The 22,646-nt window shown below is 38.7% G+C and overlaps 1 protein-coding gene across 7 annotated transcripts in view; it reads left to right on the forward strand.

Annotated features, from left to right (window-relative positions):
* Nucleotides 1-10,996: 10,996 nt before the first annotated feature.
* ZMYM4 (zinc finger MYM-type containing 4) overlaps nucleotides 10,997-22,646 on the forward strand; it is a gene marked incomplete at its 5' end in the record, with an annotated part of 178,324 nt that continues 166,674 nt past the window's right edge. For 5 of the 7 annotated variants that reach the window (XM_079696802.1, XM_079696803.1, XM_079696805.1 and 2 more), the window contains one exon: nucleotides 10,997-11,035. In XM_079696802.1, the coding sequence (XP_079552928.1) occupies nucleotides 10,997-11,035 (39 nt within the window). Of the gene's footprint in view, nucleotides 11,045-22,646 lie in introns of all 7 variants that reach the window. The other 2 variants (XM_079696801.1, XM_079696804.1) reach the window with 1 other exon arrangement.

Here is a 22,646-nt window from a genome sequence, read left to right on the forward strand (position 1 = left end):
GTCTAATGTCATGAAGTTTTTCCCCTTTGTTTTCTTCTAAGGGTTTTAGAGTTTTAGCTCTTATGTTTAGGTCTCTGATCCACTTCAAGTTAATTTTTAATACAGTGTAAGGTAGGGGTTTAAACTTCTTTCTTTTGCATGTGGCTATCAAGTTTTCCCAGCACCATTTGTTGAAAAGACTATCCTTTTCCTGTTGAATGGTCTCGGCCCACTCTTGTCAAAATCATTTGACCATTTATAGGAGAGTTTTTTTCTGAGCTCCCTATTCTACTGCAATGGTCTACATGTCTGTCTTTATATCAGTACCACAGTATTTTAATTACTGTAGCTTTGTAATTTTATTTATTTATTTATTTATTTATTTATTTATTTATTTATTTTTTTGCGTTACGCGGGCTTCTCACCGCTGTGGCCTCTCCCATTGCGGAGCACAGGCTCCTGGACGCGCAGGCTCAGCGGCCATGGCGCACGGACCCAGCCGCTCCGCGGCATGTGGGATCCTCCCAGACCGGGGCACGAACCCGCATCCCCTGCATCGGCAGGCGGACTCCCAACCACTGCGCCACCAGGGAAGCCCTATTTATTTATTTTTAATTAATTTTTATTGGAGTATAGTTGCTCTACAACGTTGTGTTAGTTTCTACTGTTCAGCAAAATGAATCAGCTATACATATACATATATCCCCTCTTTTTTGGATTTCCTTCCCATTTAGGTCACCATTGTAGCTTTGTAATTTTATAATCAGGAAGTATGGGACTTCCCTGGTGGTGCAGTGGTTAAGAATCCATCTGCCAATGCAGGGGACACGGGTTTGAGCCTGGTCCAAGAAGATCCCATGTGCTGTGGAGCAGCTAAGCCCATGTGCCACAACTACTGAAGCCTGCGCACCTAGAGCCCATGCTCCACAACAACTAGAAGCCACTGCAATGAAAAGGCCACGCACTGCAATGAAGAGTAGCCCCATCACCCCAACTAGAGAAAGCCCGCGTGCAGCAATGAAGACCCAATGCAGCCAAAAATAAATAAATAAATAAATTAAAAACATGAAATTTATAAAAAAATAATAAAATCAGGAAGTCTGAGTCCTTCAGCTTTGTTCTTCTCTTTCAGGACTGTTTTTGCTATTCCAGGTTCCCTGAGATTTGAGATGAATTTTAGGGTGGATTATTTTAGCTCTGCCTAAAGGTCATTGGGATTTTGATAGGGATTGCATTGAATCTGTAGACCTCTTTGGATAGTAGTGACATTTTGACATTAATAAGTCTTCTAATCCATGAACATGGGATATGATTTCATTTATTCATGTTTTCTTTAATTTCTTTTGGAAATGTTTTGTAGTTTTCATTGTACAAGTCTTTCACCTCTTTGGTTAAATTAATTTCTAGGTATTGTATTCTTTTTAATGCTATTGTGAATAGAATTGTTTTTGTAATTTCCTTTTCAGATTATTCAATGTTAGTGTATAGAAATGTAACTGATTTTTGTGTTAACTTTGTATCCTGTTACTTTGCTGAATTCATTTATTAGTTCTAACAGTTTGTGTGTATGTATGTGTGTTTGTAATCTATAGAGTTTTCCACATTTAAGATCATGTGTCTGTAAAATCATCTATGAAAATTTTACTTATTCCTTTCCAATTTGGATGCCTTTAATTTCTTTTTCTTATCTAATTGCTCCGACTAGGATTTCCACTACTCTATTGTATATAAGTGGTAAAGGGGCATCCTTGTCTTGTTTCTGGTCTTAGAGAAAAAGCTTTTAGTCTTTCACCACTGAGTATGCTGTTTGTTGTGGGTTTTCATATGTGGTCTTTATTATATTGAGATACTGTCCTTCTCTTCCTTGTTTGTTGAATGTTTTTTATCATAAAAGCTTATTATATTTAGTCAAATGCTTTTTCTGCATCGCTTGAGATGATCATGTGGTTTATTTTCTTTATTCTTTTAATGTGGTGCTGATTGATTGATGTTCATTGATTGATGTTCATACATTGAACCATCCTTGCATTCTAGGACTAAATCCTATACGGTCATGTGTATAATCCTTTTAGTATGTCGTTAAATTTAGTTTGCTAGTATTTTGTTGAAGATTTTTGCTTTAGTTTTCATGAGGGATATTGGTCTATAGTTTTGTTTTCTCGTAGTCTCTTTGTCTGGCTTAGTCATTAGGGTAATGCTGACCTAATAGAATGCATTAGGAAGTATTCTCTCCCTTCAACTTTTTGGAAGAGATTGAGCAGGATTGTTGTTAATTCTGTAAATGTTTGGTGGAATTCACCAGTGGTGACATATGGTCCTGGGCTTTTCTTTGTTGAGGGTTTTCTTATTATTACTGATTCAATCTCCTTACTGGTTCAGATTTTTTTCTTCATTATTTTGTCCTGGTAAGTTATGTGTGTTTGGGAATTTATCCATTTCATCTGGTTATCCAATTTGTTGGCATATAATTGTTCATAGTACTCTGTTATGATATTTTTTATTTCTGTGGTGTCAGTAGTAATGTCCCCACTATCATTTCTCATTTTAGTTATTTGAGTCATCTCTCTTTTTTCTTAGTCAATCTAGCTAAAGTTTTGTCACTTTTGTTGATCTTTTCAAAGAAACAAGTCTTGGCTTCATTTATTTTTCTCTCACTATGTTTTTGAGGATTAAATAAGATAATGTAATACCAATTTCTAAAGAAGAAATGCAAATGGTCAAAGTCATATTTTAAAGAGTTCAGCCTCCTTAAATAATTCAAAGGATTTAAGTTAACAGTAAGATACCATTATTTTATCTACTTGTCATAGTTAGAAGCAACCCAGCTAAAAATCACCCCCTTGTGTGTGAGTTTAGTTACTAAAAGGAGAGAGTTAGAAGGGCTTTAAGGAGGCTGGTAGTATTTTATTTATTGACCTGAGAGCTGGTTTGATGTTTTAAAAATTCATCAAGCAATTGGGTGTTATTGTTTACTAGGTACAGAGTTTCAGTTATGCAAGATGAAAAGAATTCCTGAATTGGACGGTTGTGATGGTTGCAGAGCAATGTGAATGTACTTAATACCATTTGTACACTTAAAATGGTAAAGTGGTAAATTTTATATTATGTGTGTTTTACCACAATTTATAAAACCCATTGAGTGCTCGCTTTGGCAGTACATATACTAAAATTGGAACGATACAGAGAAGATTAACATGGCCCCTGCGCAAGGATGACACGCAAATTTGTGAAGTGTTCCATAATTTAAAAAAACAAAACAAAAAAAAACCCCATTGAGTTGGACTTCCCTAGTGGTCCAGTGGGTAAGACTCCACGCTCCTAATGCAGGGGACCTGGGTTCGATCCCTGGTTGGGGAACCAGATCCTGAATGCAAGCCACAGATAAGAGTCTGCATGCCGCAACTAAGAAGTCTGCGTGCTGCAACAAAGAGTCCACATGCCACAACTATGAGCCCACATGCCTCAACTAAAAGATCCCACGTGCTGCAATGGAAGATTCTGCATGCCGCAATGAAGATTGCACGTGCCACAACTAGGACCCGGTGCAGCCAAATAAATAAATAAAAATATTTAAAAAATATAAGCCTTTGGAACTTTCCTTTTGAAAAATAATTTTCATATTATTGAAAGCAATGTTATTATCATTATTGTTATGGTAGAAAATAAAAATATCTCATGATTATTCAGCTAGCCTACAACAATTATTGCCACTTGCCAGGCTATGTCATTGATCTTTTCTTTCTGAAATTTCAAAATATCTAACTCATCAGCGTTAAATATGCTCACCTTTAATATATCCTTGTTAGTCCTGAATTTTACCCCCTCTGCTATGACCTGAAGAACAAGGTTTATACAAGCAGCACTACAGTGATATTTACCTTCTTTCACAGAAAGAAACCAATAACTATGACAACTCTACAGAATGCATTTCCCAAAGATTAAATGTTGGATGGAGCACTGGCTTCTAAAGATGGCTTGACCCCATGATGAATGATTTCCTCTTTTTGACCCACCTCATCATCCACTTCCTGGCCTTTATCCGCTCTTTCAGCCTTGTCTCCATAGCTTGTGCCATCTTGGAGGCAGAGGTCTTTGATGTTGTGTTGTCCATTTGACCTTTCTAATATGTTTGGTGATGCTTTACTATTTTTAATATGCTTTAATGATTCCCATCTTAAGAAGAACTCTCTTGGCCCACAATTCCCCATATAGTATAGTGTTGCCTTGAAGGGATTTTTAGGTTCTCACAAGTCATGTCAGGTCCCCATAGTTTGCATTTCATCTGTTTTTAGTTTCTTTCTTTTTTTTTTTTTCTGGTATGCGGGCCTCTCACTGTTGTGGCCTCTCCCGTTGTGGAGCACAGGCTCCGGACGCGCAGGCTCAGCGGCCATGGTTTATGGGCCTAGCCACTCCGCGGCATGCGAGATCTTCCCGGACTGGGGCACGAACCCGTGTCCCCTGCATGGGCAGGCAGACTCTCAACCACTGCGCCACCAGGGAAGCCCTGCTTTTAGTTTCCTAAAGTATAAGTTTGTGTGCGGACAAAGTTAATGAGCTCAAGTTGAAACATACTTGTAATAACTGGAGCCTACAAAGCCTGGGTACGCTTCCTCTGTGCTCCCTACCATACTGGACTCACTTCTCTCTTACCACCCAGTTTAATTGTCTAATTATATGTCCACATCAGTCATTATCTTATTTATAAGATACTGTGCCTAATAACGTGCCTAATTTCTGGCATGTGCCAGGCTTACAAATAACTAAATTATGTTAAATCATCATGCAGTGGATATGAGGTTCTAGAGCTCAGAGAAAGGTCTGGACTGAAGATATCAATAGAGGCAGCCAATGAATTATGTGGTGGATGAAATTCCACCAGGAAAATTTCCCATCTTCCAGGCCCTGTAATGCTGACTCTCCTCCAGTCTCTGAGCCTCTCTCACACACCTGGAGTACATTCATGCCTTACTGGGTCACTTTTTGTGAAGGGAAATGGGGAAAATATCTTGTTCACATGAAGACAATACAATGTGCACTCATTGTTTAGGTGTTATACCCTTCTAAATATCTGTGATAGGAGATTTGTATAAAGGACACTTCTGAAAAAATTGAATTGAAAATGGGGACATTCTGTTAACAAAAGGTACAGTAAACTTGTCATAAGGAATCCAAATAACTTCAAATCAGTAACAATTTTTCCTCTATTTCCTGAATGCTACTTTTTTGAAAAATGACAAACAAAATGTCCCTTATTTCTCCAGTGTATGTCAAGATGTAAGTCAGGAATGAGTCAGCCCAGCCCCCCATACCTTCTGTTAGAGAGCTAGTATGTTTGACTTGATGACCCAGCAGCACTGCAAAATCTTGGAATGTCTTCAAACCACCAAAGCAAGATTAAATTGTAGTCTGAATAGTTTTGTATGTGAATTATACTCTCATATTCTAAATTTTTGAAAATTAATTCATGCACAACATACATATTAACTACCATTTAAGCTGAATAGTCACCCTTTTTCCTAACATTTTTGGTAGATAGATGTTAATTATATTTATATTTATGTATTCAGTCCTCTGAACCGCTCTCCTCAGGCACATAAGTCCTTGAAGCTGAAAAGTTTCCATGGTCCTTTTTACTATTATTTTTTATTCTTTCAAAAAGGAACAGAAATATATTTTATTACTTGCTTAATTTTAGTTTTTCCATTGTCCTCATTTCAGAATGAGAATCTTTAAATTGTTTTTTAATTTAATTTAAAAAAAAATAATATTTGAAGGTCATTCTTTAAGTCAGAATTTTCTGCACAATGGCCTGGTATGTGAAAAGGAGATAAGCAGTATTTTCTCCATTTTAGGACAAGAAAAACAGGGGTTATCCTTTAACAAAAGAATCCTTCTTCTCCAGGTTTTGTTTTTCTTCTTCAGCTAATTAAAAGACTTTGTTTCAAAGAAAAGCTATAGACCAGATTTCTAAGTCTTCATTATGCAAAGGGCAGTGTCAAATTGGAGGATCAACTTTTTTTCCATTCCTTCTCTCCATTCCCACTGACACAACGGCAAATACTTAAAACAGTGAGATTAAATTGCTTTATCTCAACAGCAGTCACATGAGTTTATAGAATCAAAGAAATCTAGAATTAGGAATAATTAGTAGAGCATTTAACTTAGGGATGGCATATGTGATGGGCAATGTAGCTCCCCTCCACCCCATCTCATCTGTGGCAGACATCACTAATCAATTACTGAACCTAAATGTGGCCCAACAGATGTTTTCTGCATAATGCCCCCAGCTGTCATTACCAAGTAATTGGAGCTGCCAGTGAGACCCTACCTGAACTAATCTAATCACCTTACATTATAACATTGAGGCCCATAAAGGCAAGGTGACTGGCCCAAGGTCACTCAGTGGCTGACAGAGAACCCCTATTTTGTATAATGTAAAAATCTGTTCTCTTATGAACCTTGAATCAATTGACTATGTCCCAGTTCCCAGCAAGGGCACGTAAGAGTCTATACAGGGTAGGTCATTTCTATCTGGGAAGACAGGTTCCTATGGCATCAAGAAACCCAAGGGAGCAGCCAGAGACAGACAGCAAGACATTACTGCTCCTCCTCGTATTCCAGTGAGGGCAGGGGATAGAGAGGAGGAAAATTAAGATCTTCTACAGGCCTTATAATTGTGGAATTCTTGAAACTGTCCCACCAGGTAGCAGGGAAAGAAGGAAGGTGTCCCTCTACAAGTGGCAGTCCACAAGAAGGGTGCCCAACTCCCCTTCTATTGTACTTGTTCATGTTCCCACAACCAAGGTTTAGAAGTTGTTCAGAAACTAAATAACTAAAGTAGTCCTACTCTAGTCACTTTTTATCCCAGCACCCTGTTTTACTTTCTTCTTAACATTCTCAGAATTTATCTAATATATCTAAGTGTGTAATTTTGTTTAAGACATATTTGAATCTGATGGATGAAATTACTTTAGGTAATAACCTCTTTTGGGAAGAAACACCAAGTATTTCCTACAACTTCTCTCTACTTCTGCACATGTCCCTGAAATAGCGTTGTCGGCGTGTAGGAAGCGTTATATTGCTGAGGAAGCCTGAGACCTTGGATCCATTTTGTGTCCTTGTACTATTCTCTGACTTCTCTGGATGCTCAACAACCATGTTCATCGCGAGCAGTATATCTTGTAGCTTGGCCTCACTAAGCTTGCTGAGAACATGGGGGCAAACCACAGTTCTTCCTGAGATCCGGCTATTTCTACTTTTTTTTTTTTTTTTTTTTTTTGCGGTACGTGGGCCTCTCACTGTTGTGGCCTCTCCCGCTGCGGAGCACAGGCTCCGGACGCGCAGGCTCAGCTGCCATGGCTCACGGGCCCAGCCGCTCCGCGGCATGTGGGATCCTCCCGGTCCAGGGCACGAACCCGCGTCCCCTGCATCGGCAGGCGGACTCCCAACCACTGCGCCACCAGGGAAGCCCTATTTCTACTTTTTGTTCCCAGCCCGATCTTCAAAGCTACCTCCCCCTATTCTTGCCAGCCAGTTCTCTTGGCTACCTTCCCTATTCCTCCACAGGGTGTTTGGGAACTTCTGGATACATTCCATATCACACTGGAGCTAAGGGCCCCTCACTTGCAGAGCTCCTTCCAAAACCCTGTATCTAATTTTGTATGTGGAATTTTGTGGGAAGACAGAGGCATGTGTCTCTCAATCGTTGCCTCTCTTATCTCTCTCTTCCTTCTTCCCTCTACCTTTTAATTAAGAGTCAGGCTTTTCTTTTACTTCCCTATGTCACAGGTTCATGGCAGAGCTGTCCTAGATGGAAGGAGTATCTCCTCTGGAATGTGGGAGAATATGAGATTCTTATGATGTGAACTTCATAGGTTAAGCAGAATTAAGGAAATTTAGCAAGTTCTTTTTCTCTCCACTAAGCCTATTCTAGTCTCTCCTGATTAGGGAAATAAGTCTCAGAGCTACACTTCAGACAATAGTCTATAATGGAACATAATATAAAGAAGAAAATTAAAATGAATCAGTTTGATATTCACAAAATATTACACCATTATATTCTACATTTTTTAAAGAGAAGTCAGAAAATTGGATTAGTATGTGAAATATCCCTTTTTAAATGTTGGCATATAATCAATATCTTAATTTAAAAATTATAAAAATATATAAAATAATATGCTCTTTTGCTGTTATGAACCAAAAATGTTCTAAGAGACTTAGCGGTATTAACTAATTATCCAAAAACCTATTTTACAGATGAGGAAACTGAGACACAGAGCAAGTAACCTGACTAAACTGTACATGGTGCAAACCAAATACATGACTGTGAGAAAAATGTCTGCAAAACCACCAATCTGCAACCTTCTGTTTATGATATATTTGCCTAAGCCAGAAAGAAAAAGGCTTTGAATTCTGACTTGGGTTCTCTGCTGAATGATATTGGACTGTCACTTAAAAAAACCACTTAACCTCGCTCGCAGTGCTCACTAAGTGGTGGTTTTTTCTTCTCTCCTTCTCCCCACATGGATGATTGCTCTGAACATTCATGGTATGCTTGTATATTATCTGGAATGCATAAATCCTGCCTACTGTTCAAGACCCAACACACTCCCAATACCTCTAGAAATAGTCTGATACAGGAGACAGCCCTAGGCTGTCTTTTCCAGTCCTGATGTTGTTCCTAATTCTTTTTTTTTTTTTTTTTTTTTTTTTGCGGTACACGGGCCTTTTCACTGTTGTGGCCTCTGCCATTGTGGAGCACAGGCTCCGGATGCACAGGCTCAGCGGCCATGGCTCACGGGCCCAGCCACTCCACGGCATGTGAGATCTTCCCGGACCGGGGCACGAACCCGTGTCCCCTGCATCGGCAGGCGGACTCTCAACCACTGCGCCACCAGGGAAGCCCTGTTCCTAATTCTTTGTGTGATCTCAAGCAAGTCACATCTTATCTCTGGGCCTCAGTGGCTCCGTCTTTAAAATGTGGAGGAAATCAATGGCTTTAAACTGTATTCTGAGAAACAGAACATTTCTCTAACAGTGGGGGCATGAAAGAAGGAGAACAATGAGTGCAAGGGGGAAGCTGGGTGAACAGGCGTATGGCTTCTCCATTTCCACTTCAAATTTAGCAACTCCGTTTTAAGCCGCCAGATTTTATTAGAAGGAAATGACTAGACCTTTTATGTACCCAAATTCCCTGGAACTATCTTTTCTTGGCTTCTCTTTTTAATTCCTTCTTGTTCTTAACATGGAACTGAAGGGTCTGACGCGTCTTTTAAATTCTGGCTAAGATAACACTTATTTATTTATTTATTTATGGCTTTCTCTCCTCTTTCCTACCCAAAAGTGAAATTAACAGTGAACAAGAGTAAGCAAAGACCAGCATGGAAACTTCTAGCAATCTCACAGAGAGTTTTCAGCAAAATGTGATGGATTAGGAAACTTCTTAGTTTCAAAATATCTACCAAGTAACATATAAAAGTTAAAGTGACACACAAAAGTTATATCTCATTATTCTGTAATTTTATGAGTTGCTCATTTGCATTTGAATATCTCTCATCATGGGGAATGCCTTTCAGGAAGCAAATTCTTTGTATTTCTTTCCTATATGATTGCCCCTAAGCTATCATTATACCTCCATTAGGGCAATTTTTCTGCATCTGAGGGTGGGGCACTGGAATGGATGAAGAGGAATGGATCAAGCCCTCATTTTCTTCAGCCATCTTCAGCTCTGGTTTCAGGGCAAGATAGACACAAATCTCCTTCCCAATTTTCTGCTTAGAGAATAAGATGCTCATGCTTTGAGTCAGATTCTCAAAGTTCCTTCGGTGGAGGTGAAGGAGGACACACAATATTTGCAAACCATCACACATCTTCAGGGGATAATTACGGTATTCTTGAAATATCATGAACTTTCATTTTTAACCTTCTAGATTAAAATGAATTTATTTCTTCTTTAGAAGACAGCTTGATGCATTGAAAACCCTGGAGGGTTGTGACTCAAGTCTTGATTCTAATTTCACACCAACCTCTACATGCTTTGGGGCAAATTACTTCCCCTGACCAGGCTGCAATTTTACCATTGGGAACTTCACAGTAGATGGTTCCTGAGATCCTTCTCGATTTAGATATTCAAAGGACAAATTACTACCGGGGAAATTATCTCCAGTTGTTTGTTCAGTCTTCAAAATCACCAAAGGATTTGGCTTTGACATCAGGCTATCAAAGTTGGCCCTTAATATTCTATGTCCTGTGCTTCAGATTGGGCTGTCTAAAGGCAGGTAAGCTGGATCTTCTTGAGATGACTGGCTTGTTCCCTCATTGCTTGGGATTCTTCACATTCAGAGGTCCACTGTGAACTTCAGCTCACCACCATCTTCTCCTTACAATGGTATCTCTGCAGTCAGGTGTAAGATGGTGATCTGGACCCCTCACTGACATTTCACCCAATACTCCAGATAGCCCTTTTACTAATTTCTTTCATTCCTCCTTCATCACTGCGTCATGGTCCCTTTAAGGGAGCGGCCATAGTTGAGTAGTGGGAGCAGCTGCTGGCTGCAAAAAGACTTGCAGGATTTGGCCTACCCTGGGCCACTCAACGCGCACGCTCGGGACCGGGGGCTTGGTGGGAAAGGAAGGCGGGGCTTAAGGTGCGCCTGCGCATCAAGGGCGCGCGCAAGGGGCTGGTTTGGTGATCCCTTTAAGAAACCGCAGGCGGAGGAATTTCTCTGAGAGAAAATAATCCTACTCACGGGGCCCCTTGGAGGCCATTAACCCCCCGAGTCCCGGCCCCCCCCTTTCCCAGGCAGGCCCTACCGCCTACGCGTGCACCCGTGGGATCTCAAGATCTCCGACCCGGCGCGCGGCATCCGCCCCCTCCCCACTCTAAGCGCCAGGCTCGGCCAGGTCCCGGGAAGCTGCCGCGAGGCGGCCGTGCCTGCAGTGTGGGCGGGGGCCGGGGGCCCGAGAGGTTCCGCCGCCACAGTGCTGGGAGCCGCAGTGGTTCCGAGCGGGGCTCAACATGGCGGAGAGAGAGGTGGAGTCCAGCCCCCGAAAGAGGGTAGGTGAGGTGAGGCAGAACTCGGGCGGCGGGCGGCGGGCGGCGGGCGGCGGGGGGCGGGGCGGGGGCCGCGTCCCGGGGCCGGGGCCGGGAATGGGCCATGCGTAGGCTCGTGGAGGGGTCGCCGAGGCCCGGTTGGGGAAAGGTTGCGGGCAGGACTGAGGCAACCTTGGGTCTGGAGCGCGCTTAGAGTGGTCCTTCGGCAGGTGGGACAAAGATTTGCTGCTGGTTGGGAGGGGGAGGGGCGGGGGCTGTTTGTGTTTTTTTATTTTTCCAACACTGGGGGTGGGTTATTTGGGCCAGGGGAGGGAAGGTGTCAGATACTTAAGTGCATCTTTGGTGAACCAGAGTCTGGAAGTTTAACAGGAGAGAGGTCAGGTGGGGGTGGTGGCGGCGGGAATGAGTGGTGGAGGGGTCTTCGGTGATACCATCGCGAATTCATTTTCCTGCCTCCTTTCCCCTCCCCCCCCCACCGTTATCAAGACCAAGGTGGAGGTAGTGCTCTTACCTGAGTAGAAGTGGGGTCGTTGGCATGCCCTGATGTATGAGAAAGATTTTGGCAACTGTGAATGTCATTTTCTAGTCTAGCCCCTTTACCAACATTTAAGAACGTGGAAGAGTGTGACAAGTTTTGTCATATCAAGGATGTACCCAAACAACCTGCAGAGGCGAAGCCAATTCCACATAGTTGTTGAGTGCCTTTTAAAGTTTGTCTTGAAACTTTTCTTATTAAATTCTGAGTGATTTTTTTTTCAGATGGAGAATAACACAGTAATGTCGATTGAGCAGTATTTTTAGATTTTTTCTTTTACCCCCTGCCGCCCTCCCGCTTAGCGTGTTAAGCAGTAAGTTTACTACCAGGAATCTTCCTTTTTGTGAACGGTATCAAAATGAAGTTAGTGTTAAGCCAACTGCCTAAAAAATTACTGCGTAATCTTCATTGAGAATGCCCTTTCGATTTATCATAAAGTTAGCAATCTCATATAGATAATACAACTAACATTTTGAGTGCTTACCATGTGCCTGGCACTGTGCTTTATAGGAAGAATTAAACCTCACATTTACTATGTAAAACCCATTTTGCAGATGAGGAAATGTAGACATAGAGGGGTTAAATAGTTAATATCAGATAGCTAGTTAAGAGGTTGAGCTGGGATTTGAATCCATGTTTGTCCCAACTACGGTGCTTGTTTTGGATGCCACATAGGAGTTTTTAAAATCTATGTTTCTCTCCTTGAAAGCTTAAATGGTAAATAACGAGGGAAGTGTCAAGCAGTATTTTTTCCACAATTTATTAGGAAAATATTTTCAACTACATAGCTGAAAAAATTTACAGGGAGTGTCCATAGTATCCACCATCTAGATTCTACCATTAACATTTTACTATACTTGTTTTATCACGTATTTATCCACATTTATCTCTTTATTCATCAGTTCTTATTTTAATGCATTTCACTGTAGTATTGAGCAATTAAAATTTATTGTTGATAGTCTTAGGTTTATAAAATTTTAGATCTCCCTCATGCAATAATTAGATCTTCCTCATACATAGGACAAATTAAGCTGTGTGATAGTATGTCCAAATAGTTCACTTATTATAAATATTGGTTATGGAATGCACGTGTTTTGAAATTTTAAATTGTTCTTCATGCTGTGAGCCAGTTTTAAACTGGATCCTCATTATGCTTGAGTGAAGGCTATGGCATGTGGTCCACCAATTAAAATATAAAGAATAAATTATTTTAGATGTGTAATGTTTATTCAAGGAGGTCTCTGAATCCAGTTACTACTAATGCTGTTGTCATTCACAGTATAAGATAGAACGTTTTAGAAAACATCTATGTGCTTTGGTAACAAATTCAACTAGATATTAAATACTTCTTTCTCTTCTAATACACTTAAAAGATGCCACACTGGTAGCAGTCTAAAATTTTATTATTATTATTATTATTTTTTTTTTTTTGCGGTACGCGGGCCTCTCACTGTTGTGGCCTCTCCCGTTGCGGAGCACAGGCTCCGGACGCGCAGGCTCAGCGGCCATGGCTCACGGGCCCAGCCGCTCCGCGGCATGTGGGATCTTCCCGGACCAGGGCACGAACCCGCGTCCCCTGCATCCGCAGGCGGACTCTCAACCACTGCGCCACCAGGGAAGCCCCTATTTTTTAACAGTATGTAATATACAGAGCACTCGTACAGGTTTTCCCCATTATTTTACCAGTTTCATTGTGGAGGAAGGTTACAGTCAGTGTCTTTTAGGCTCCATAATCCATTTTGGTTTTGATAGTTTGGTTAGAATGTTCAGTAGAGTTGTCTTAAATGGTACACATGGTGCATGTGCTCTTTTTCCTTCATTTTTTGTCTGTGCCTGTGCTTAAACTCCACGTGGATTCCATATGTGTACTCCAAGCAGATTAGTGGGGACTGTGTACAAAAGTACAGTATCTTATAAAATAGTTTGCCTTGAGGTAGTTAAACAAACTAATAAGTTTAGATTATTTAATCTGGAATTTCATTGATGACATGGTATTGTATTTATGATGCTTACTGCCTTTGACTTTTATCATCATAAGTCACAAAAAATTGTTGAGTACCTGTGCTAGTTCATGAACTATATGCTAGGCATTGTGCTGTGGTATATGGTATTTATGATCATTTAGAATTATATATTCTGGCTCTTCTGCTATATTGTGAACTCGATAAGGGTAGGGCCATTATATGCTTTTTGCATCTCCAACACCTATGACCTTCACATAATAGGAACTCAAAAATTGATTTTTGGTAAGAAAAGTTTACCTGTTGCATTAGAGGCTCTATGGCTTGGGTACCAAGTTATCTGGTTTTTAATTCTGGGACCTTCAGTTATCTTTCATATCACCCTTTACACCCTAAATTCTCTTCTGTGAATCCAGACTTAAGGATCTTGTGATCCTTCTGGATTACGGTTAGATGGGAGAGTGTGTTTTAAAACCATTGAGTTAACAACCTTAAACTCTTTGTAGGTCTGCCTGGTGTCTTATGTTTGTGGGCACTTAGGACAATAGGTATTAATTAGGTAAGATTGATTTGATTGTATTCAGATTGTATCTGAATGCCAGTCTCTCAATTTGTGAACATGGGGAAGCTGAATATGTGGGTGGGTGAGCACTACATCCATCTATCATCTCTGCCTTAGAAAGAACCAAGTTCAAATGAAGGCCAGTATATATATATATATTTTTTTAAAGACACTGAGGTGTTTTTTTTTTTGATGTGGACCATTTTTAAAGTCTTTATTGAATTTTGTTACAATATTGCTTCTGTTTTATGTTGTTTTGGTTTTTTGGCTGTGAGGTATGTGGGATCTTAGCTCCCTGACCAGGGATCAAACCCACACCCCCTGCATTGGAAGGCGAAGTCTTAACCACTGGACCGCCAGGGAAGTCCCTGAAAGCCAGTATTATACATACACACTCCCACTCTCTTACTTTAAAGTCAGGATACTTTTGAGATATTATTTATGAGTTTTTTTTTTTTTTTTTTTTTTTTAAGATAATATTTATTTATTTATCTGGCTGTGCTGGGTCTTAGTTGCAGCACTCGGAATCTTTGTTGCTGTGTGTAAGATCTTTGTTGCGGCACGTGGGATTTTTAGTTGTGGCATGCAAACTCTTAGTTGCAGCATGTGGGATCTAGTCCCCTGACCAGAGATCGAACCCGGGCCCCCTGCATTGTGAGCACGGAGGCTTAGCCACTGGACCACCAGGGAAGTCCCTATGAGTTTTTTTAAAGACTGTAAAATTTTTATTTTCTGAAACAAGTTATAAAATTCATTACGTAGGCTTGTAAGTAGAGGGGTTATTTTATGCATGGTTATTATAATAAACTATTAGAAGCATGAGATCTAACTAAATCTGGTGGCCATATTTTTTTGTGAAATCCCTTTATCTTTTCAAAGGTTACATACAAAATAATAATAACTTTTGTAAATGTATGTGTTATTACTTGGTAGTAAGTTGTGTCCATTTTCATACTTAAACTTTTCTGTATATCAAATTTGAGGTGTATGTGTTTGGCATGCTTAATAGAAAGAGAAAGCATATGTATAAGTAGTATGCTTCCATTTTTGTAAAAACAAAGTGATCTTTCTTCCTCACATATGTATCTATACTTGTATATGTATGAGCTTGGAGAAACTTGTGGAGGACACACGTTAGGCTGTTACCATTGATTACCTTCAGCAGGTGGGGATGAGAAAGGAAAGGGAGACTAAGGGGGAGAATTTTGCAAAATGGAAAAATACTCAGGGTATAATATTAAGTGAAAATGTAATCTATTTTGTTATTGTAAGTATGTAAAAATTGAACGTGCATGTAGACAGGAATAGAAAATAACATGAACAAATGAAAACATTGATTTTACTACTGATGGAATTATGGAGAAGTTTTATTTTGGATTTCTGTTATTTTAATATTTTATAATAAAATAATTGCAAAAGGTTTATCCCTCTTAATTCCTTAATGAACTTTTTATCTTTTGTCTTTTGGCTAAATGTATTGCTTAAAAACATGGTGGTATGTATCATTAAAAATATTTGCAGATCATATGTACACAGTGTAAATTATCTACTTTAAGGATGCATTGGCTCTTCATATAGAGAGCATTTCGAAGAGACCATTCTAGTGTTGACAGTGATCCTGAATTGTTTTCACAGTGCCCATCTTGTAACTAGCAGAGGCTTCTGTAAATAATGATAATACCTGGTATTTATAAACATTTTAATTTCCAGTCATTCTAAATATTTTATATGTAGTATGTTTTTTAATCCTCATTAATTCCATAAATAGTAGTTACTGTTACTGTCCCATTTTATAAATGAGGAAACTGCAGCACAGAGAGAGCTCAAGGTCATGATATAATAGTGCAGCACAGAGAGAGCTCAAGGTCATGATATAATAGGCTAAACCAGGATCAAGTACCATTTGAAAAATTGTACTGTTTGATAAATAGTATAGGTTAGAATTCATTATAATAACATGCAGTAATTAATACACATACATTAGTTATTAATATATATGATATATAGTAATATGTATAAATAATAGTATAGGTTCAGAGTTCATTATTTGGAATTTTTGGTTGTTAAAATAATATTGAATTAGAGACTTCCCTGGTGGTCCAGTGGTTAAGACTCCTCACTTCCTCTGCAGAGGGTGCAGGCTTCAATCCCTGGTTGGGGAACTAAGATCCTGCATGCTGCGTGGTGCAGCCCCCCCCCCCAAAAAAAAACAGGAAGAAACAAAACAAAAAACATTGAATTATATTTAAATCAAATCGATGTAAATTACTTCTCAGGAAGCATCAGATTAACTTTCTGCCTATGAAATATATCTTGAGATAACCTTAAAACATGCAACTCACATGTTTACTTTTAAGAAATATACACCAAATATTTTAAAGCTATGATTCATTTTAAAGATAAAGCTTATGCTTCCTTTGAAAATAGAATGATTTTATTATATACTAAAGAGAATATAAATAGATAAATGTACAATTGCAAGTTCTCTGGATATTTAGAAGATATTTTTGAGCTCTGTATTAGGAGACCAACTTTTAAAGAAGACTAACTACTACTACTTTTTAAAAAAGACTGACATTTCCCTTAAATATTCTGATTATTTCACTATGAGTTAACAGTATGTAATTATTTTAGCAAAAGAAAGAAAAAGAAAGCATTTTAACATAGTATTGGGCTCTACCATACAAAATTCCTAATATTTGCCATACAGAAATGCCTTTTCATATGGCTTAACCCAATAGTAAGAGCATGGGCTTTTCAAAGTCCGGTTATGTTCATCCTCTGGTATTTAGCAATAATATACCCACACTCACTTTCTTATGCTTAGGGAATACTTATAATGTTATTTTAATTTCATTCTTATCGTTCTGGCCTCCCAGAATCTTGAGTTAGCTGCCTTCCTGCCTTTGACCAAAGACAGTACCTGAACAAACCTTTTTTGTCCAACATATAGGCTACCCACTAATCTTTGAGGTCAAAGATCACATGTGTTCATCTTTCTTTACATTTCCCAAAATGTCTTACAAATTTATATATATACACTCACATGCATACTACACATTTATAGGCAAAATTAAAAAACTTTGTTTCATAATTCCATATCAATATAGAATATAAAATATAGATGGGTACAATAAACCCCATGTTCTTAATACCTAGTTTTTTTTTTTTATACCCAGTTTTGACAACTAAACAGTTATCAACATTTTGCCATTCCTGTCTCATCCAACTTTTTCCTTCCTTTCTCTTTTTCTCTTTCTTTCTTTGATGAAATAACTTCAAAGAAATCTCAGGTATCACATCACTTAATCTATAAATACTTCTGTATGCATTTCTAACAGATAATTTAAAAAAAATACAACCACAATACTATCATACCTAACAAAATTAAGAGTTTCTTAATCCAGTTCAGATTTCTCTGATTCTTTAAATGTCTTTTTACAATTGGTTTAAGTCGCTATCCAAATGAGATTTACCATTTCCTTTGGTTTATTATGTCTCTTAAGTTTCTGTTAACTTTAACCATCCCCCCCCTCCCCTGTCCCCTATAGCCCCTGCACTTTATCTCATGCTATTTATTTGTTTAAAAAACTAGCTCATTTGTCCAGGAGAATTTACCACATTCTGGTTTTGGCTGATCGAATTCTCATGGTGTCTAACTTGTTCAATTACCCTTCATATTTTCCACAAAATAGTTAGATATAGAGCAGTGGTTCTCCACTTTGGCTGAAACATTAGAATTACGTGGCGAGCTCTTAAATATCCTGATTCCTAGGTCAATTAAATCAGAATTCATAGGGTGGATTCTAGGCATCAGTATTTTAAAAAATTTCCCAAGTGATTTCAGTCTGCAGCCAAGGTTGAGAACTTGAATTGGTAGAGCTTTATGAGATTTAGGTTCAGTTTCTTTGGAAAGAAAAATACATAAATAGAGTGATTGTATAATTTATTTCCCATCAGACAATTTTAAGAATGAAAGGGTGTGCTATTTAATAATTACAGTGGGACAATAGCCATGAACTGGGACTGTCCTGGACTAATCAGGACGTATAGTCACTCCATTAGGTGATGCAGCAAATTCTTAATTGCATCATTCCAGGAGGCAACTAAACAGTTATCAATATTTTGCCATTCCTGTCTCATCTAACTTCTTCCTTCCTTTCTTTTTCTTTCTTTCTTTCCTTTCTTTCCTTGCTCCCTCCCTTCTTTCCTTCCTTTCTATGCAATAACTTCAAAGAAGTCTCAGGTATCACATCATTTAATCTATAAGTACTTCTGTATGTATTTCTAACAGATAAGAATTAAAAGAAAAATACAACCACAATACTGTTATACCTAACAAAATTGAGAGTTCCTTAATCCAGTTCAGATTTCTTTGATTCTTTAAATGCCTTTTAAAATTGATTTGTTTAAATCACTATCCAAATGAGATTTACCATTTCATTGGTTTATATGTCTCTTAAGTTTCTGGTGGTTGTCACACTTAATGATACTAAAATTGATCAGTTTAGGTTCTGTCAGCAGAATCCAACATAGTTCTTAACTTTTCACCTAATGGATTTATCAGCCATTGATGATTGTTGCCTAGATCCACTCTTTCATTAGAAGAGTGATTTTCTATCATTTCTCCTATATTTATTCACTGGAATTCTTTTTTTTATTAGTTTCTGCTTTATAACAAAGTGAATCAGTTATACATATACATCTGTTCCCATATCCCTTCCCTTTTGCATCTCCCTCCCTCCCACCCTCCCTATCCCACCCCTCTAGGTGGTCACAAAGCACCTAGCTGATCTCCCTGTGCTATGCGGCTGCTTCCCACTAGCTATCTACCTTACGTTTGGTAGTGTATATATGTCCATGCCTCTCTCTCGCTTTGTCACAGCTTACCCTTCCCCCTCCCCATATCCTCAAGTCCATTCTCAAGTAGATCTGTGTCTTTATTCCTGTTTTACTCCTAGGTTCTTCATGACATTTTTTTTCTTCTTAAATTCCATATATATGTGTTAGCATATGGTATTTGTCTTTCTCTTTCTGACTTACTTCACTCTGTATGACAGACTCTAGGTCTATCCACCTCATTACAAATAGCTCAATTTCATTTCTTTTTATGGCTGAGTAATATTTCATTGTATATATGTGCCACATCTTCTTTATCCATTCATCGGATGATGGACACTTTGGTTGTTTCCATCTCCTGGCTATTGTAAATAGAGCTGCAATGAACATTTTGGTACATGTCTCTTTTTGAATTATGGTTTTCTCAGGGTATATGCCCAGTAGTGGGATTGCTGGGTCATATGGTAGTTCTATTTGTAGTTTTTTAAGGAACCTCCATACCGTTCTCCATAGTGGCTGTACCAATTCACATTCCCACCAGCAGTGCAAGAGTGTTCCCTTTTCTCCACACCCTCTCCAGCATTTATTGTTTCTAGATTTTTTGATGATGGCCATTCTGACTGGTGTGAGATGATATCTCATTGTAGTTTTGATTTGCATTTCTCTAATGATTAATGATGTTGAGCATTCTTTCATGTGTTTGTTGGCAGTCTGTATATCTTCTTTGGAGAAATGTCTATTTAGGTCTTCTGCCCATTTTTGGATTGGGTTGTTTGTTTTTTTGCTATTGAGCTGCATGAGCTGCTTATAAATTTTGGAGATTAATCCTTTGTCAGTTGCTTCATTTGCAAATATTTTCTCCCATTCTGAGGGTTGTCTTTTGGTCTTGTTTATGGTTTCCTTTACTGTGCAAAAGCTTTGAAGTTTCATTAGGTCCCATTTGTTTATTTTTGTTTTTATTTCCATTTCTCTAGGAGGTGGGTCAAAAAGGATCTTGCTGTGATTTATGTCATAGAGTGTTCTGCCTATGATTTCCTCTAAGAGTTTGATAGTTTCTGGCCTTACATTTAGGTCTTTAATCCATTTTGAGCTTATTTTTGTGTATGGTGTTAGGGAGTGATCTAATCTCATACTTTTAGATATACGTGTCCAGTTTTCCCAGCACCACTTATTGAAGAGCCTGTCTTTTCTCCACTGTACATTCTTGCCTCCTTTATCAAAGATAAGGTGACCATATGTGTGTGGGTTTAATTCTGGGCTTTCTATCCTGTTGTATTGATCTTTCTGTTTTTGTGCCAGTACCATACTGTCTTGATTACTGTAGCTTTGTAGTATAGTCTGAAGTCAGGGAGCCTGATTCCTCCAGCTCTGTTTTTCGTTCTCAAGATTGCTTTGGCTATTCGGGGTCTTTTGTGTTTCCATACAAATTGTGAAATGTTTTGTTCTAGTTCTGTGAAAAATGCCAGTGGTAGTTTGATAGGGATTGCATTGAATCTGTAGATTGCTTTGGGTAGTAGAGTCATTTTCACAATGTTGATTCTACCAATCCAGGAACATGGTATATCTCTCCATCTATTTGTATCATCTTTAATTTCTTTCATCAGTGTCTTATAATTTTCTGCATATAGGTCTTTTGTCTCCTTAGGTAGGTTTATTCCTAGATATTTTATTGTTTTTGTTGCAATGGTAAATGGGAGTGTTTTCTTGATTTCACTTTCAGATTTTTCATCATTAGTGTACAGGAATGCCAGAGATTTCTGTGCATTAATTTTGTATCCTGCTACTTTACCAGATTCATTGATTAGCTCTAGTAGTTTTCTGGTAGCATCTTTAGGATTCTCTATGTATAGTAGCATGTCATCTGCAAACAGTGACAGTTTTACTTCTTCTTTTCCGATTTGGATTCCTTTTATTTCCTTGGAATTCTTTCATAAAGAGTTCCTTTATCAATTATTTGGTTACCCTGTAAAATCATTTATGCAAGAGAAGCAGAATAAATGCTTATTTTTTCCCCTTTATTTACCAATTTTCAGAAGAATGAATTGATACCTTAGCAAATCCCAAAGTTGAGGTTTGGGAGGGGATACCACTGTGAACTCATGAATTTTAATATAGTTTATATATTTAAATTTATTGTGGTTAGTATCCTTTTTGATGTTTAAATTTGTCATATTTTTGATCAACGGGTGTCTGTATTAGTTTCCAAAGGCTGCCATAACAAATTACTACCAACTTGGCTTAAAACAACAGAAATTTGTTATCTCACAGTTCTGGAGGCTGGCTATCTGAAAATAAGGTGTTGGCAAGGCAGTGTTCTCTCTGAAGGCTCTAGGAAAGAATCCTTCCTTGCCTCTTCCAGCTTCTTGTGGATTGATTTGTGTTCCTTGATTTGTGACAGTATAACTCCAGTTTCTGCCTCCATCTTCACACTGCTGCCTTCTTTCTATGTCTTCTAAGGGTACTCTTCATTGGATTTAGGGTCCATCCTAATTCAGGATGCTCTCATCTCAAGATCCTTACCTTAATTACATCTGCAAAACCCATTCTGCACACATTCTGAGGTTCTGTGTGGACATGTCTTTTAGGGGCTACAATTCAACCCACTACAGTCCACCCTTTTGTCCCCAAACTTCATGTCCATTCTGTATGCAAAATACATTCACCTCATCTCAACACCCTGAAAGTCTCAAATCATTACAATGTGAATTTTTAAGCCCAACTCATCTAATATCATCACCTCAGAAAGTCCCAAATCTCAGTATCTCAACCATCTAAATTAGGTATAGGTGTGACTCTGGGTATGATCCATCTGGAGTAAAATTTCTCTTTATTTGTGGACCTGTGAAACCAGAAAACAAATTTTCTACTTCCAAAATACAGTTGTGGGACAAGCATGCATGGACATAGCTTTTCTAAAAGGAAGAAAATGGAAGGAATAAAGGGATCACTAGTCCTAATCAAGCTCAGAACCCACAAGGAGAAGAGAATAATTCTCAAGACCTGAGAATAATTCTCTGTGACTTGATCATCTGCCCTTTGGGTCCATGAAGGCACTGTAGACCCCTGTTTTGGGCCTGCTTCTCTAGCCTCTACCTTTGTGTCTGTGGCTCTGTCTTTGGAGTCATTTTTCGTTTTCTTGAAGAGTAGCACGTGTTTGCAGCTGAGTAATTTTATTAGCTCTTTCCTGCCCATAGAATTCCAGAAGTCAGTTTTTTTTCCCCACACTTTGTCTAGTCTCTGTTCCTTTCAGAACAGTCTGGCCGTGTTTTTTCTGGTTTAATAATGCTCAAAAACCTGTGAGTCTCCTCTATATATTAAGGGTATCCACACAGTTAGAAAAGATAGTTCTTCAAGGATCTTTCCAGGCTAACCCCATCTCTATTCCTGACTTAAGTTGAGATGATTAATTGGATCCATGAGTCACACACTTAATATCTTCAGTAAGTGGTTGCCCAGCTACACCCTTCACCCTCTCCCTAGAGCACACTTTTCTTATAATGGATTTCCTAATTTTAGCATCCTTTGCAATCTGGATAGGCTCAAATCATTAAGAGTTGTTTCCTTTTTGCTTAATGGTTCCTTCTTCAGTTTACCTCTTTCCTTTCCCTTTTTCCTATAAGCAGCAAGGAGTATCCAGGCTCACCTCAACACTTTGCTTAGAAATCTCCAAGTTCACTGCTTCCAAGTTCTGCCTTCTACCTAACAGTAGAACACAAT

This window comes from Hyperoodon ampullatus, assembly GCF_949752795.1.
Source record: "Hyperoodon ampullatus genome assembly, chromosome: 2".
Lineage (NCBI taxonomy): Eukaryota > Metazoa > Chordata > Mammalia > Artiodactyla > Ziphiidae > Hyperoodon > Hyperoodon ampullatus.